Source organism: Lygodium microphyllum, chromosome 11 (genome assembly GCF_053477565.2).
Source record: "Lygodium microphyllum isolate KBCC chromosome 11, Lygodium_microphyllum_v1.1.10, whole genome shotgun sequence".
Lineage (NCBI taxonomy): Eukaryota > Viridiplantae > Streptophyta > Polypodiopsida > Schizaeales > Lygodiaceae > Lygodium > Lygodium microphyllum.
In genome coordinates this window covers 17,467,829-17,486,295 of record NC_141145.1, presented here as the reverse complement: position 1 = coordinate 17,486,295, position 18,467 = coordinate 17,467,829, and the positions used below count along the sequence as shown (strand labels likewise).

The 18,467-nt window shown below is 42.2% G+C and overlaps 1 protein-coding gene across 1 annotated transcript in view; it reads right to left on the bottom strand.

Moving 5' to 3' along the window:
- Nucleotides 1-18,467, bottom strand: part of LOC148028581 (uncharacterized) — a 63,809-nt gene that overhangs the window by 23,463 nt on the left and 21,879 nt on the right. Inside the window, exon 2 of the mRNA XM_087688464.1 lies at nucleotides 1,047-1,100. Coding sequence (XP_087544590.1) covers nucleotides 1,047-1,100 — 54 coding nt within the window. The remainder of the gene's footprint in view (nucleotides 1-1,046; nucleotides 1,101-18,467) is intronic.

Below are 18,467 nucleotides of genomic sequence, written 5' to 3'. Positions count from 1 at the left end.
ATTATGGGTCCTAAGTAAATTTAGATGATAAAAGAGTGTGGTCTACTCTTTGATCATGAGCTTAGATTCTTGGCTAGGCTAGTTTCTATAAAAAAATTGCAAGAACCATAATAGCTTTTCCTTTGATAAATCCTTGCATAAGAGTATATTTATATGAGGAGCTAGCCAACAAAAGTCTTTCAACACATCAAAATATCTTCTGACTCATGCACTAATATTACAATTTCTTCAGTTTACCCAACCATTCTTTTTAGTGGATATTCATACATTGGGTTAGGTATAGACACTGTACTTATGCAAATTGACATCCTATAGAATATGAGAGAAGAACTGTCAAGCCATTTGGAAATCCTATCAGACTTACCAAGAGGAGTTTTTGGTATTAGATAGTGCTTTATATATTTGAAAGCATTATTTAATGTGTTTTGAAGTTCTAATTCATAATGAAAAACATAAAGCATTTACTAACATGTATAATGCCTCATCACTTGAAATTCAAATATTTCATTATTTGATCCCTACTTATGGTTCAAACCATGATTAATGCATATCAAAATAGAAATAATACTTCTTTTGATCATTATAAATATGTTAATGGAGTTATTTATCACCAAAAGAAACTTTATATTCCTTCAACATTTACAAATGTCGCCATGAATGAAATGCATGCTTCTCTAGGGATTCAATCCATAATAACCACATGTAAAGAATAATTTTGTTAATTTGAAATAAAGCATGATGTTGCAAAGCATACATTTTAATGCATTCTTTGCCAGTGAGTTAAACGTCATCATGGAAAGTACATACTATATTAAAGTATAATCTCATGAATCTAACCTACAAGAAAACTAATTGCAACATCACAAAAGCATATGCAAATAACCTCATTTACTTCAATGATTAAGAAACTCATTCATGCGGACTTAGTTGGCTATAGGGGCAAAAAGTATGGACTACAAATACTAGACACTGGGTGGAAACTTTAGCTCTTAAACATGGCATTGTAGTGTGTAGCAACTTTAGTGTAGGAAGAGTGGGGAACGTACCCATAGCTGCTGATAACTTGCATTGGAAGATGCCATTGCGATATCTTGAATTTCCTGAAAGACAAAATATGTTGCATGTTATTGGATCAAATGAGTCATAGAGACAATGCAATCATGAGAAACTTTAAATCACTTACACAAGTCACAATAAATAGTCATAGTTACTTGTCTATTTTATAATGTCTTATGCTTATAGTCACACATGATTCATTTATAGTTGCTATATTTTGTTTTCATATTGAGATTAATTTATTAGTTTAAAATTTAAAATATTATTAGTTTAATGTATGGGGGGAAGAAACCATCACCCATGACATGGTACTCTATCCACTTCACTTCTTCTATTTTATTTTATGTAAATAATTTAGTGTTGCAAATATAATTTTAATAACCAATAGTTTTAGAGAGTTTATTATATGCCCAAGGATCATTCTTTTTCGAGAAGTATGGATCCTTAGAAATGTGGAGCATACAAGATATGGAGAAGTCACATTTCCATGCTTGTGGAATATACTTTAAGAATACTTGCCATAGATAAGGCCATGTAAAAAGGAGCTACCTCATTGAAATGTTAACTTGATTCTATAGATGCACCTTTAGTCATTTGATCACATTGGAAAACACAAGGGCCATTGCTCCATGAAAATCTAGTAAAAATAAAATATGAGCTCATAATAGTAAAAAATGGTAGACCACCAATACAACAAATACATATACTCCATGGGCCAATAGTAGATGGCACCAAGGTTCTTTTAGGGCTTCTAACTAAAGCTCATAAATTGTTGTTCTCCCTGCACACAAGTCCTTCCTTAACTCGCTCACTGTTCAAATAGAAAGTAGATACTTCATTGCTTTACTTCACTCCTTGTTCATCTCTAAGGCTCTAAACTTGCTCTCTACACGAGAATGGCTTATACAAAACAAACTATACAATCCCATCTGCTTCTTGGGCAATCATTAATCCTTGCACCATGGGAAGGGTGAAACATCCCAAGTTTCTCATTCTATGAAGGCTCATCTTCTATCTTTGCCAAGGTCACTAGACAATGGGAGAGAAGACAATACCCAACCAATAAATTCAAAGAGAAAAGGTTGTAGAAGGACTATGACAAGGCCACCTTTGCTAATGAGATCTATATACCATTCGATTAAGGTAGAGGTATAGGGTCTAGTCATGAAAAGAGTGAAAAACACCATAACGAAGATGAGGAGTATGGAGACAAAGGTAGCAATCAAGAGAATGGAGATCAGGAGCAAACTTCCAAGAGTGACCGAATTCACTCTAGTATGGTGCACAAAGATAAAAGGTAACATCACAACCATGTCAAAGGGCCTATGATGTTGCTTACCATCAATGGTTCCATATCTACACAACTCCTTGGTCTTCTGCCATTTGGGTAGCAACCCCCCCCTTCCCCCCCAACTTGCACTTGCCCCATTGTCCACACAAGTAGTACAACCTTACCAAGGGAGCCAAAGGAGACGACCTCTTACAGTACATGTGCCAGGAAAATAGATACTAAGGGTGAGAAACTACTACTTGAATGCCCTGAGAGAACAAGAAGTATTAAAAGACCATAGATCTATTGATTCATAAAGCATCGATGTCAATACACTACATGTCCAAAGTGTGAAAACAAACAGGTTTGAATGTTATATTAGTGATTTATGTGGCATGTCAAGAGTAATCGATGAATGACACAATATAAAGTACAAGTTTATATACTGGACATGTAAGTGACTAAAATTAACTTGTCAAAGACCATTACTAGTGTGCTAGATTTTGTTTTGAGTAGTACAAGTCTTTCAAGAAGAAAAATATCAAAAAGCGATCCATTTATGTAAAAATGAAAATTTTCACTATTTTGAAATATTTTCAAAAATCTACCCATCTTGCCTTATCAACCAAGTCTATTGACATCGATTTGAGTACTTGAATGAACCTATTCTATATTTGTATGTGAGAGTTATGGTCGAAACAAGTTGCACCTAGGCACAAAAAGAAGCAATATAAGAAAAGCAAACACCAAGATTTTGGAAGGCAAAAAGCACGAACATAAATATTGAAAAGTAGACTTGGACTGGTTATACATAGAGATCTCAACCATTGTTATGAGCCTAGGTAAATAAACAAGTGATGTATTGCTTTAATTAGTAGGGATTTAGTTAAAGACAAGTGTTTCTATCTCTTTATGGGTCCCTTTAGCCAAAAAGGCATGCTTGTAAGAGGTTATTTTTTGGAACAAATCTAAAAAAATATTTATTGACTACTATTGGTGAGAGTTGAGAGTGTTTATGTGGCTAGGATTGAAGAGATCTCATAGGGATTTATCAAAGAAGCAAGGTTGAAGTGATTCTAGGTCGTTTGATGTGTATCAGAGCTATTTTGGTAAGAGTATTCTCCAGTACTTCAAATTTTTCATTTGTACTTGCTGTTATAATGCCTTTTGAGCTGAAAGAGTACTGTTGAGCTATCGTCTTAGACAAAGTTTACCTAAGTTATCATCTTAGGCACAATGTATTCAGCTTGAAGGGATTTATTGTAGTTATAGAAAATTCCCAAGAATTATACATTTCTTAGTGGGTTTATTTATTTCTTGTATTCTAGAGTATATTCAAGAGTCCTTGTTCCAATATTTCTGTAAGAGAGGGGGACTTAATAACGGGGAAATACTAGCTATGGGAAGAAGATTAGAAGCAAGATTTCAAGACATGCATTTGTGGGCAGCCATGGCTATGGAAGTAGAGCTTCAATTTCATCAAGAGCTCTTCATGGGAAGGTCCTGAGCCATCCTAGCTCCAAGCTACAGCCACATTGGAGCTCATTCTCAAGATTTGAAGGCTTCTTGGAAGCAAGAAGGCATTATGGAGTGCTCATTTGGAAGGAATCCTTCTCTTGATCAGTCTATGCAAACAATGCCCTTCTCCCATTGAAGAATCCTTCTTCCACAAGCTTGAATTCATCTCTTCTTAACGGAGCACAACCATTTTGGAGCTATGGAGCATGCAGGATCAAATTGGAGCTCTTATGAAGGACTGAAGTGGCATTAGTGGCTTCAATCTTCATCAAACAACACAAGATAACCGATTCTTGGCTCTCATTCTCTCCCATTAAGCCTCTTGTTGAATCCTATCCACTTGTTTGAGAGGATGCAAGAGTCCAAGTAGATAATAGAAGTCCCAAACATTGTATGGATGCTGAATATTAATCTCAATCATTCTCATTTGATCTTATGGCATTGGAATGGACTTTATTCATGCTGAAGCTTCATTGAGATTATACTTTTGCTTACCCATAACCCATTTGGCTTCTTGTGAATTGGCTGAGCCAAGAATTGATTAATAAATCCATTGTATCAAGGTGAGTTCGCAGTGAGTCACTGCCAGTAAGCTCTCTATCCCTATTCCCAGTTCCAATTCCAATTCCATGCAGTTCATGAAAAGCCCAAAATTTCCATTCCAAAAGTGCATCTCATGCTGGATGTTTAATTTAATAAATGTTTGCAGTGTATATTTCAGGTGAGGAAAAGTCCGATGCCATGTGAGTGGCAAGACAAAAGAGGGGTGACCCCCCCTCGCCATCAAATACCTTGAAGGGGTGCACAACCCGGCCCGGGGGGAACTTTGCCCACCTCCCGGTGATCCGGAGCCCAAAACTCGATTGCAGGTGTAGGTATTTCTTGGGAAATTGAGAAATTGACTTGGCATGATGGAAATTTTGATGACTATGGCATGACACACTCTTGTGTGCATGGGATGTATGGTTGTACTTCAGCAAATGTATCTCTAGATAAACATGCATTTATATATGCAGTGATTTATGGGAATGTATTGCTTCACTTGGATTGAAGATGGATATAGGTATCATGGGATACACCTATGTAGTCATATATGTAGTAAGGGCAGTGGTTATGAATGTATGAGAGCCTATCTTGTTGGATATGGTCATGGGAATGCTTACTCTTATGCTCAATAATGATGAAAGTCATGCCAAACATGCTAAGGGATGATAAAGTGATGTATGATGCCAAGCAAATAGTGAATCCCACAGTGCAATAGAAGGGGAACCCAATTTCAGCCCTCTTGTGTTTCACGGTGCTGTAGAGAAATTGCTTGCATTTGCAGAGGTGTTGCCACTCCCAAGAATTGACATGCCGACCTTGGAGAGTACCCTCATGCTTTGCCAAGAATGCCGCTCAGTTTTGGATACCCACTTGGAGCATACCAAATATCTATAGCCCAAAACAGACCTTTCCTAGGTGTGGACAGGGTGTTGGATTATACAGAACAGTCCCACATTTCTGATTACAGAATTTTTTGTATAAAACCTGGGAATGCATGCCTATGCTCATCTCGAAGAGGGCATCACTGCTTCCGTTTTTAACAAAAAAGTAGGTCAATCGGAGTTGTCTAGCTCTAGTTATAGCCAAAACAGTGACAGGTGGTCTCACGGGACTGCACCTAGACATGGTAGGTAACAGGGGGAAAATCAAAGCAAATGAAGATGTTCAGCAACAGATAAGGGATGCGTGCACCCCAAGGGATGACACCAATTTTGAGGTTGAAGAGGAAGACCTCTCACACTCCATGGGAAGTCTTAGTGAACTCAATCATACCCTTAGTTCACACGAGATTAGACATGTGGAGAGGCATAGGGAAGTAATGGAAGGTCAAGCTCAAGTGGTGACGGAGATGTGCCAAATGACCTCTACCATGGAAACACTTGCATCCAAGTTCTCAATGTGGATGGATTCCCAAATGAAAGGCAAGGAAAAAGAGGATAGACCAAGCATGCAAGTTGAAAGAGTGACCATCCCATCCGTGAATGCAGCCTATGCAAGTACCCAAGTTATTTTGGAAAGAATGGGCCTTCCCAACATCAGCTTTGAGCAAGGAGAGCCCTCACAAAGGCATGAGGATCCCACAAACAATGGGATGAGAAGTAACTCTCAGCCACCACCCACGCCCATGCCACCTATGCGTGCTCAGTCGTCTTTTGGAAGGAATCACTCAAACAATGGGTCATTTCTTGGTAGCCCAATGGATCAGCCCCACTTTGGGTATATAGGTGTAATATTTCCGCACACTGCGTACCGTAAATATTGCCTTCCCGCACGCCGTGTAAACCCTGTGCAAGGGTATTCCCTACTTCGTAATTATTTGTAACCTAATCCACACCATGCACGTTCAAAATGAGGTCTCCACGTTGAGAATTAGAGGCCGAGATTGAAGACCGTAAAAGCCGCGAGGAAACAACCGCTTGGGAAGGGCAAATGGGATAAATTCAAGGCAAATTTTTTTATTAATTATCCCTTCCCCTAGCCGATGCATGGCTGGAGGAGAGGGAGTGTGGGGAGGAATGGCCAAGGAGGAGTGGGACGGGTATGCATGAGGAAGAGTCCTCCACGTGTGTGGAGGCCCTCTTTCCCAAGGCCTATAAGAACCCCCTCTTGGAAGGGGGGAAAGTGGGGAACATAAGGCGGCAGAAGACTGCCGTGAAGGAAGGGGTGGAAGGAAGGAACGTGCTGGACGAGCGTGAGGGAGGAGGACGGCCGGACGTGTTGGAGGAGGTGGACGGGCTGTGAGAAGGGGGAAGGTCGCCGTGCAGAGGGAAGCCGCCGTGCAGTCCGCCCAGCCCGCGAGCCGCCACAGCCGCCACCAGGTCACCTCAGTCCGCCGCCGCTGCTGGATAACGACCCCTTTCTCCCCCCTCGACGTTGCAGGCAGAAGCTTGGAAGCTTCTTAGAAGCTTCTTAAGCCCCCTTCCCACTACATTTCCCCCATAGGTCTATCCACACCCCCCCGGGATTTGAAGAGAAGGAGGCGACGAGCCTTCTCACCAACCACCCAATAAGTCCATCTCGAGACTTGAAGAAGAGGGGCTACAAAACCTTTCCCACCAGTCATCCCTGGGCCGGGATTTTGAAGAATAAGAGAGGAAGCCCATAAAGGCCCTTCCCACTAATCACCTACAAGGCCGGTCCTAGGATTTTAGGGAAGAAGAAGAAGAACTCTAAAGTCTCCATTCTTGCAAGGTCCATTTCCACAAACCAAGCTCCAACCCCGCAAGGCCTTCCATAAGGCCAAATTCCGCAAGCTGGTATTCCCAAAGATCCACAATTCGAAAGGGATCTCCTGCGTACCAGGGAGAAAAGAACAAGATCTTGAGGCTGCGTACCAGGGCGAGCAAATTCACCGATTGCGTAAGGGAAAAGGCAACCTGGAAGTCCGTAATTATGTCATGATGGGCCCTAAAAAGTCGCAAGATGCGCCTGCGGAAGGATCTTCTCCTAGTATTTACGTGGATATTTCACGGAGTCCACAAGTCCAAGTTTTTATCTATTTGGATTCCACACAAAAGTATTGAATTATTCACGATAACTTCACGGATTAGGAAGCACTCATGCATGTTCGAATTCAACTAGTCAAGTTAACTGCAGTTGGAAAATGAATTGGCTGTTTGAACATTTATTAGAAATAGCTTAAGATATGAAATTTGATCATTGGTACATTCAAAGGAATGAATGAAAAGAGCATAAGGTGTCTATGCATTTGTAAGACCTTATCAGCAAGTCTTCCTTTTGTGTATTCAAAAGCGACGAGCCTAGGACAACCGTTGCCTCATTACAAGGTTGAAATTATTGAGGTACACCTTTTTACTAGGCATGGAAAGATTAATGTCATGTCCCATTTTTAGATAGATCTTCCTTGTAATGATTCATGAGGGAAAGTTAACACCCATAAGACGTTATTCGAAAAGGAATAGAGGGGCACGAAAATGATCTATGGACTTGAAAGTGGAATGATTATTTGATGTAAGTAGGACCTAGGGAAGTTAGTGTCCGGATTATCAGGCATTTTTACCTTACCAAGGAAGGATAGGGTTATTGTGAACCATGTGATGCGTAGAAGCAGTGAATCGCATGTTTACACGTATTGGTGTAGTTGTAACTGTTGTTCTCCATTAAATCTAGTTTATTACCTTTGGGAAAGGTTCATCCTTGTCGCAGGACAAGTATATTGTGTTGTCTAAATCACATAAACCACACGGGATTCATATGGGCATGGTTCAGACGATATGATAAGTATCCCAAGTGCTAACTAGGGTTTAGTGCGATAAGAGTTCGACCTAGTTTTACACTTGTTGCCAAGTCAAAACCCGCAAACCCAAAGATCTTACACACATTCACTAAATGTTGAGTCAATTGGATGCTCATGCATGAAATGATCTAAGGTTTTATCCCAAGGATCATTCGTTTAAAATGATGAAACTCCGACGGAGTTGCCTATTTTAGGATCATGGGCCAACATAATTAGGAATGGTTTGGAGGATACCCTAAAACCCTGCCACTCGGCTGGAGGTAAATTCCGTGACCGGAAAACGCCATTCAATGGGTGGAATGATCCCGTGGAATGATGCAACGCATGTGCAAAAAGGTTGCAACATCGTATAGACTTGAGATTTGTCCACAAGAGAGTTTTGTCATCTCTCGAAATGAGGTTGGCAAGTTATTGAAAGAATTTAACTTACAAGAGGATGAGTAATCATCCTGTTACTCACTTTTCTTGGGGAAATAATTGCCAAGGAAAAGGAAAGTTAGGTATTTGCCTTGAAGCAAATGACCAGACAACAAACTAAAGCGACATGGTCGCTGGAATCTACCACAACAAAACCTAAAGTATTGGTAGGGTATGACCCTAACCCAAGAATGATAGGAATCTTGCCAAGTTGCAATTGATTTCGGATCGAATGCGGGTTGCATTCGGAGGAAGGAGTCACTCCTTAACAGTTTGCCAGCTAAACGACCATTGGAATTGATTGTGCTTGTAACAGTTTAGAAAGCACTGTTTGCATTGTTTGCTCAATGGAGTTAATGAAAAGATATCTAAATACTTCAGGTTGAAGCCTGAAGGGAGAGGCAGCTTCAGTTACCCCCGACTGCCTGCCTGACCCTAACCAAGGGGGTTGTTAACCGCGCCGGGAACGTGGACCGAACCCGCCGTGAGAGGTCTCTCCGTTGAGTTCTACTTGGAGCAGGAGGACGCTTGGGTGCCAGGGGGGGCTCTGGCTGTAAATCCCTCGCCTTCCGGGCCCTGCACAAGAGGCTAACGTGACTCGGGATTGGATCTCGAGGCCCGCATACTAGTCTACGGGCGGAAACTTGGATTAGTGATCCCTGGTGGATTACTGGATAGCCTTCGGGCGGATTATGAATACGCCTACAGGCGGGAACTCCTTGTATTTCAAAGATAAAAGGATAAAATGATAATAAAGAAGTTGTTTGGCATTGTTTTCTTTATGTCCTGTGATAAGATTACGTGAAGGAACCGGTGCATAACAGGGTTAATCAAAGAAACTGTTTGTATATGTCAAACTAATGTGGTAGGTAATTACATAACTAAAACAAACCGAGGAAAGTGCGGAGGATGGACCATGGGTCCGTCCTATGGATGGGTGGTCCCGGTTAGCCGGGAACTTTTCTCAAGTCTTCAACGAACAGAGGATGATCGTCATCACCGAAACAAGTAACGAGAACGATGACTTAGAATTAACTATTACCCGATTCACGCTGTTTTAGGGGAACGGAATGGGACTATGCCTTATGGCAGAGAGGTCGAGCCTTGCATCCCTCTCGTTTCCCATTCTCCTTGAACCAAGTGCAGCGTAAATCCACTTCGGACCTGGCGTTTCTGCGTAAAGTAGTTCGCTCGGGTCTGACGCTAGTTGCTGCTAGCTAATGACCAAACAGGAAAACCCAAATTCAGGTCGATCCTAAGTGGGAACGGCCAGAATACTTCCGCTACGGGGCAGACACGGAAAGACCTAGATTGCAAAACCCGTAACATTCCATGGGAGTGCCGGGCGGAGTTTTCTAGACATCCTTTCCGTTGGACTGCTAAGACGTGTCCGGGATGATTCTAGCGGACACGTTACAGTTGGTATCAGAGCCGACTTACAATGGAATTGTTTTCATAAAGATTTCATTGAAAAATGAAGTAAAGAAATTGTCCCTGTCCAAACATTTCCTCATCTTCAATACTGTCTTGCAGAATTACGAGGCGTGGAACAAGTTTTTGGTGTTCCGGATCATGTTTATGACTGCAATGCATTCTCCGTATTATAGGCAGAGAATTGAAATGATGAACATCCTAGACCGCATTTACAATCCATCACCTGTGTACGTGGAATGGAGATGGATGGGTGTTTTAGGGATCTATTACATAACTGCCTATCAACCTGCGTACCTTCAAATTAACTTGAAGAGAATCAAGTGGATGGAGGATTTAAAGATCGTAAAGCTGTTCATCTTTGTTGAGGCTCACACAAACGCGACTCTACGGGTCGGAGGTCGAAGGGTTAACCAGAATAAGTATGTGTACGGGGAAGTGATTCAAAGAATCCCTGCCGACCGAATCAAGGTTTTGGGACGTCATGTGAAGAAGGGATATCAAAGGAAAAGATACCCTAATCTTCCAATGAACTATCGATTCCTGAAAATCGATGACCCCAATCCGTACTATTACTCAGTTCCTGTAGCTGAATGTAACAACATCTTATTCTCCTCGAATTAATGTATTAACTTGTTCCATCGCCCCAAGAAATAATTATAAGGGCTATGCTGATATGAATGGAATAAAACTTTTTCCCGATTGTCTTGACTATGAATATTGACGTAAAGTGATTTGGTCACTTGGCTGAAGGAATACGTGGACGTAGTTCTAAAGAGTTAACAGAACTCCCGCTTTAAAGAGAAGTAGATCATGAGATCAAGCTAGTAATAGGAGTTGCGCCAATTGCGAAGAGACCCTATAGAATGTCTATATCGGAAGCTATTGAGTTGAAGGAACAACTCAAGCAACTGTTAAACCAAGGCTACATCCGGCCTAGCAATTCACCATGGGGAGCTCCAGTCCAAAAAAAGAAAGATGGGACACTTCGGCTATGTATTGATTACCGTGGGTTGAGTCAATCATCAGTCAAGAACAAGTACCCTATTCCTAGAATAGATGAGCTTCTTGATCGCCTTCAAGGTGCAAAGATCTTCTCCAAAATTGATCTCAGGTCAGGTTACTATCAAATCAGGATCAAGGATGAGGATATTCCAAAAACGGCCTTCAATACAAGATATGGGCACTTTGAATTCTTGGCTATGTCATTCGGCCTTACAAATACACCTGCCACCTTCAATAGATTAATGCAGGATATTTTTAAACCATATTTTGATGATTTCGTGCTTGTCTTCTTCGACGACACTCTATTCCAAACAGGAAGGAGATCATGAATCCCAACTTCGGATTTTCCTTGAGACAAGGAGGTCACGCAAGCGGTATGCTAAGATGATGGAATTGCACGTTCCTCAAACATCAGAATGATCATCTAGAATTCATCATATCGGAAAAAGGAATCTTAGTGGAGCCAGCCTAAGTTAGAAATGTTCTAGGATGGCCAAATACCAACAACTGTCAAAGAAATACTCAGCTTTCTTGGATTGACAGGATGGTATGGGGTCTTCATCTAAAACTATGCCTTGATTGCAGCACCTTTGACAGAATTATTGAGGAAGCAAACGTCCATTGCATGGTCAACTGCCGAACAAACTAGCTTCGATAGGTTGAAGCAAAGTTTGGTATCAGCACCGATCCTAAAACTTCTAGACCACAGTAAGGAGTAGAGGTAGTAACTGATACTAGCATGCTTGCCTTAAGATATGTGCTCATGTAGGAAAATCATCAGCATATTCTTCAAGGAAATTGAAGAGTCACGAAAAGAATTATGCCACGCATGATCTGGAGTTATTAGCTGTCATCCATGCTCTAAAGCTTTGGAGACACTACCTGTTGGGTAACAAGTTTACTCTAGTAACCGATCATAAGAGCCTCAAATGGATTTTTACCCAGAACGAGCTCAACATGAGGCAACGTCGACGGATTGAAGTATTGGAGGAATATGATTTTAAGATCAAGTACCGACCTGGAAAGAAGAATGTAGTTGTTGATGCATTCAATCGCAAGGCATTCCTTAATTCATTAATCTTGCAAAATCTATCAATAGCTAGATCTCTAGCTACAGAGGTGTCCATGCCAAACGACCTAATATTTGAGCTAGCTAGAGAAGGAAGGATGCCATGATCTAGCCTATCAAAGGATGCTAAGGGAAGTCTCTATCAAGGACCAGGAACAAAAGTTAGAGGCTAAGTATCGTGAATTCTCTGTCAGTTGTGGACTTGTCTACTATAGGACGAGAGTATGTATACGAGCAAGCCAGTTATTTAAATAGAAGATATTGTGCGAAGCTCATGATTTCACTTCCTCGGGACATCAAAGCTGCGAAGGATAGACAGAAGGCATACACGGATTTGAAGTGTCAAGATAGAGGAAGGAGGCATGGTATTCATTCATGTATGCCCAAAGAAGAGTTCTCTATCCTTAGGAGATTGCAGGAAGCTAAGTCCAAGGTATTGTGGACCATACAAGATCCTCAAGTGCTTAAGACCTAATGTTTATAGACTGCAATTCCCTGAAAACCTAAAGGTTCATAATGTATTCCATAACAGTCTATTGAAGAATGAAGTATGTACCTAGCCCAAATCATGTACTTGATGACCAACAAATTGTAATGCCTAGTCAAGGAGTCACGGACAAGATTTGAGATGCTAGGGTGAGACAACTGAGATCCAGAGCCTTGAGAGAATGTCTCGTCCAGTGGAAAGATTATCCTAAGGAGGGTGCTACCTGGATGGAACAAAGCTCTCTCAATCTTCAATATCCCCAGTTTATCTCGAGATGAGGACATCTCGATTCTTCTAAGGGGGAGAGAATGTAATATTTCCGCACACTGCGTACCGTAAATATTGCGTTCCCGCACGCCGTGTAAACCCTGTGCAAGGGTATTCCCTACTTCGTAATTATTTGTAACCTAATCCACACCATGCACGTTCAAAATGAGGTCTCCACGTTGAGAATTAGAGGCCGAGATTGAAGACCGTAAAAGCCGCGAGTATACAACCACTTGGGAAGGGCAAATGGGATAAATTCAAGGCAAATTTTTTTATTAATTATCCCTTCCCCCAGCCGATGCATGGCTGGAGGAGAGGGAGTGTGGGGAGGAATGGCCAAGGAGGAGTGGGACGGGTATGCATGAGGAAGAGTCCTCCACGTGTGTGGAGGCCCTCTTTCCCAAGGCCTATAAGAACCCCCTCTTGGAAGGGGGGAAAGTGGGGAACAGAAGGCGGCAGAAGACTGCCGTGAAGGAAGGGGTGGAAGGAAGGAACGTGCTGGACGAGCGTGAGGGAGGAGGACGGCCGGACGTGCTGGAGGAGGTGGACGGGCTGTGAGAAGGGGGAAGGTCGCCGTGCAGAGGGAAGCCGCCGTGCAGTCCGCCCAGCCCGCGAGCCGCCACAGCCGCCACCAGGTCACCTCAGTCCGCCGCCGCTGCTGGATAACGACCCCTTTCTCCCCCCTCGACGTCGCAGGCAGAAGCTTGGAAGCTTCTTAGAAGCTTCCTAATAGAAGCTTCTTAAGAAGCTTCTAAGGGGGCTTCCTTAAGCCCCCTTCCCACTACATTTCCCCCATAGGTCTATCCACACCCCCCCGGGATTTGAAGAGAAGGAGGCGACGAGCCTTCTCACCAACCACCCAATAAGTCCATCTCGAGACTTGAAGAAGAGGGGCTACAAAACCTTTCCCACCAGTCATCCCTGGGCCGGGATTTTGAAGAATAAGAGAGGAAGCCCATAAAGGCCCTTCCCACTAATCACCTACAAGGCCGGTCCTAGGATTTTAGGGAAGAAGAAGAAGAACTCTAAAGTCTCCATTCTTGCAAGGTCCATTTCCACAAACCAAGCTCCAACCCCGCAAGGCCTTCCATAAGGCCAAATTCCGCAAGCTGGTATTCCCAAAGATCCACAATTCGAAAGGGATCTCCTGCGTACCAGGGAGAAAAGAACAAGATCTTGAGGCTGCGTACCAGGGCGAGCAAATTCACCGATTGCGTAAGGGAAAAGGCAACCTGGAAGTCCGTAATTATGTCATGATGGGCCCTAAAAAGTCGCAAGATGCGCCTGCGGAAGGATCTTCTCCTAGTATTTACGTGGATATTTCACGGAGTCCACAAGTCCAGGTTTTTATCTATTTGGATTCCACACAAAAGTATTGAATTATTCACGATAACTTCACGGATTAGGAAGCACTCATGCATGTTCGAATTCAACTAGTCAAGTTAACTGCAGTTGGAAAATGAATTGGCTGTTTGAACATTTATTAGAAATAGCTTAAGATATGAAATTTGATCATTGGTACATTCAAAGGAATGAATGAAAAGAGCATAAGGTGTCTATGCATTTGTAAGACCTTATCAGCAAGTCTTCCTTTTGTGTATTCAAAAGCGACGAGCCTAGGACAACCGTTGCCTCATTACAAGGTTGAAATTATTGAGGTACACCTTTTTACTAGGCATGGAAAGATTAATGGCATGTCCCATTTTTAGATAGATCTTCCTTGTAATGATTCATGAGGGAAAGTTAACACCCATAAGACGTTATTCGAAAAGGAATAGAGGGGCACGAAAATGATCTATGGACTTGAAAGTGGAATGATTATTTGATGTAAGTAGGACCTAGGGAAGTTAGTGTCCGGATTATCAGGCATTTTTACCTTACCAAGGAAGGATAGGGTTATTGTGAACCATGTGATGCGTAGAAGCAGTGAATCGCATGTTTACACGTATTGGTGTAGTTGTAACTGTTGTTCTCCATTAAATCTAGTTTATTACCTTTGGGAAAGGTTCATCCTTGTCGCAGGACAAGTATATTGTGTTGTCTAAATCACATAAACCACACGGGATTCATATGGGCATGGTTCAGACGATATGATAAGTATCCCAAGTGCTAACTAGGGTTTAGTGCGATAAGAGTTCGACCTAGTTTTACACTTGTTGCCAAGTCAAAACCCGCAAACCCAAAGATCTTACACACATTCACTAAATGTTGAGTCAATTGGATGCTCATGCATGAAATGATCTAAGGTTTTATCCCAAGGATCATTCGTTTAAAATGATGAAACTCCGACGGAGTTGCCTATTTTAGGATCATGGGCCAACATAATTAGGAATGGTTTGGAGGATACCCTAAAACCCTGCCACTCGGCTGGAGGTAAATTCCGTGACCGGAAAACGCCATTCAATGGGTGGAATGATCCCGTGGAATGATGCAACGCATGTGCAAAAAGGTTGCAACATCGTATAGACTTGAGATTTGTCCACAAGAGAGTTTTGTCATCTCTCGAAATGAGGTTGGCAAGTTATTGAAAGAATTTAACTTACAAGAGGATGAGTAATCATCCTGTTACTCACTTTTCTTGGGGAAATAATTGCCAAGGAAAAGGAAAGTTAGGTATTTGCCTTGAAGCAAATGACCAGACAACAAACTAAAGCGACATGGTCGCTGGAATCTACCACAACAAAACCTAAAGTATTGGTAGGGTATGACCCTAACCCAAGAATGATAGGAATCTTGCCAAGTTGCAATTGATTCCGGATCGAATGCGGGTTGCATTCGGAGGAAGGAGTCACTCCTTAACAGTTTGCCAGCTAAACGACCATTGGAATTGATTGTGCTTGTAACAGTTTAGAAAGCACTGTTTGCATTGTTTGCTCAATGAACTAAAGGATGAAAAGATATCTAAATACTTCAGGTTGAAGCCTGAAGGGAGAGGCAGCTTCAGTTACCCCCGACTGCCTGCCTGACCCTAACCAAGGGGGTTGTTAACCGCGCCGGGAACGTGGACCGAACCCGCCGTGAGAGGTCTCTCCGTTGAGTTCTACTTGGAGCAGGAGGACGCTTGGGTGCCAGGGGGGGCTCTGGCTGTAAATCCCTCGCCTTCCGGGCCCTGCACAAGAGGCTAACGTGACTCGGGATTGGATCTCGAGGCCCGCGCCTAGCTTGACATTCTTTTTACTCCGAGGGATCTCCTGAGACATCTTCCATGATGGTGAGGCAATGGAAACAGCAAGCACAATCAGCACGAACAGTGTATGCATACAACTGTAGTCTGAACCATTAAAGGAAAGCTTTCCAATCGTTGTGGAGACTCCACGGAAGGACTATTTGTGGCATTCCTGCAAACGGTGTTACAGTGAAGAAGACATCTGAGGAAATGGACTGCGATTCCTTGTGAGGTCTACGAACAATTTCTGCTGCAGGGATCTTGGAATGTTGCGAGGCGAGGACCACCAGTGAACAGATTGAAAGCAATACCACACCACTGCTATTCTAAATGCATCAGAAGCATGTGGAAGCATTGATTTTGATGATCTCTTGGAGCACCTTATAAATGATGTTCAGCAATCTGAAGAGAAATCTAAGTCTGTCTTCATTGGTTGAGTCTTAGTATATCTGAATGACAAGGAATACTTTCATAATCACTTCTTCTTTGGGTATCCATACTCTTGCTAAAATTGGGAATTGATTAGGTTGTTACCTTTCTTTCTTCATGCAAAGCCTCGTAGCTATGATAGTGATGACAGTAGCATCGAGTCAGAGCTTGTATCACATACCCAAAGAAACTTAAACAGTCTACGATTGAGGATTCATATTTGCGACCTTATGAGGATGTATGTGATAAACAAGAAGGATTGAATTCAAAAGAGATCATTGACAATTCAGAGATTGATCCATCGACTGAATTACAAGAGATGGGTTTTCCTTCTGAACTGGTGGCCACTGTAATTAGAGCTTGTAGAAAAAGCAGCTCTCTTTTTGTTCTTATAGACTTTATTGAAGCAACTATGGAGCTGGACAAGAGGGTGGAGTCCCTTTGAATGCTCAAAAGAATGCAGGGTGTCCTGAAATTATAACAGATTTGACCAACATATTATCAATTGTTCCATGCTCAGATGCAACAATCACATCAAGGAAGGAGATACACATGATATATATTATGCAGAACTCTTCTATGTTTTTGAAGATGGTTCATTCAATACAAAGAATTTTATATGATCATGAACATTTTTGATCTTCCCAACTGATCAACATCACAGGAAGTTTTTGCAGACATAACAGATTTGATTTCATTCTCTTGCTTGATCTTCTAGCCTGAAATTTATCAAGGACTTCTGAAGTTGCGACATTGCTTTCGAAACCCTTCGATATCTTTGGTGAACCCGACGTGAAAGCGTCGCAGAAATTTCAGGATGGGAGATACTTCAGCCTCTATTTCAGCTTCTTCTACAATTCCAGCTGTGTCTACTTCAGCTCCATCAATGGCTGCTGCGTCAAGTACTTCAATAGAGGATCTAAAGCAGATTTTACAGAATATGTCCATGTATATGCAGCTCCAAAATCAGCAGACACAATTGTATATGCAGCAGCAGCAACAATTGCATCAATAGCAGTTGTCACAGCAAAGGCAACTCTATTCGGAGCAGGAGAATGCAAACAGCGTGACTAAGGCTATTAAAGCAGTTGAGAATGAGAAGAAGCTATTTGACGGCCGCAATGTTTCAGCATATTTGAAGACATATGAGATCAAGATGGGGTTTTTTGGAGTTCCTGCTGGACTTATGAGTAAGTACTTCCTTCGTCTTGTCACACCCGCTTTGAGGACAAAAGTGACTGATCTTTTTATTCAAAATACACATTGGCAAGATTTTAAGAAGGCCCTGAAAGAAGAATACTTCCTTGAGGACTTTGGTATGGCTACTCGGCGATCATTCCGAGAGTGGGTCTACATGCCAAACAAAGGTCTAGCTGCTTCGGAGTTCATTCGAGAATTCGAAGAGAGGTATAGTCAGCTTGATGCCATTGAACAAAGAGCATTGGATGTTGAAAAAGTTGAGCTTTTCTTGTAAGCTGCAGATCCTGCTCTTCAGGAAGAATTGGGTGAGCTTCTTGAGGATCGCACGAAGCCTATGGGTCTTAAAACGGATTGGCAGGATGCTCAGGATGCAGTCTCGACTTTGACCAAGAGGAGGATATGGAAGACTCGTCTACAGAATGGTTCCATGACACCTACACCATCATCAGCTCCTATGCCTGCTTCTATCCCTGTTATTTCTTCTCCTCCTCAGCCAGTTTCTTGGCCTATGCCAGTGCCTACTGTTTCCACTCCACCTATTCCTCCTGTTCCTTTCAAGTTTCAAGGAGGAAGAATTTGGTATATTGGGGGCAAGATGGTAAGATTTGGTTGACTAAGACAGGAGCTCCACTTGCTACCAACTTTGGTAAAGGTGGGATGAAGAAGTTAGTGGATGACATGGCTGCGCGTACTTCTTATGTGACAGCAAGAGGTGATGCTTCTGCATATGGAGTCCAGATTGAGAAGGGATCAGAGACTCAGTCAGCGCTATGGACTTATGCTATGGAGACTGCAAACAAGGGGAAAATTCAGCAAACTGTTTTAACTAGTGCAGGCTCTAGCATCAGA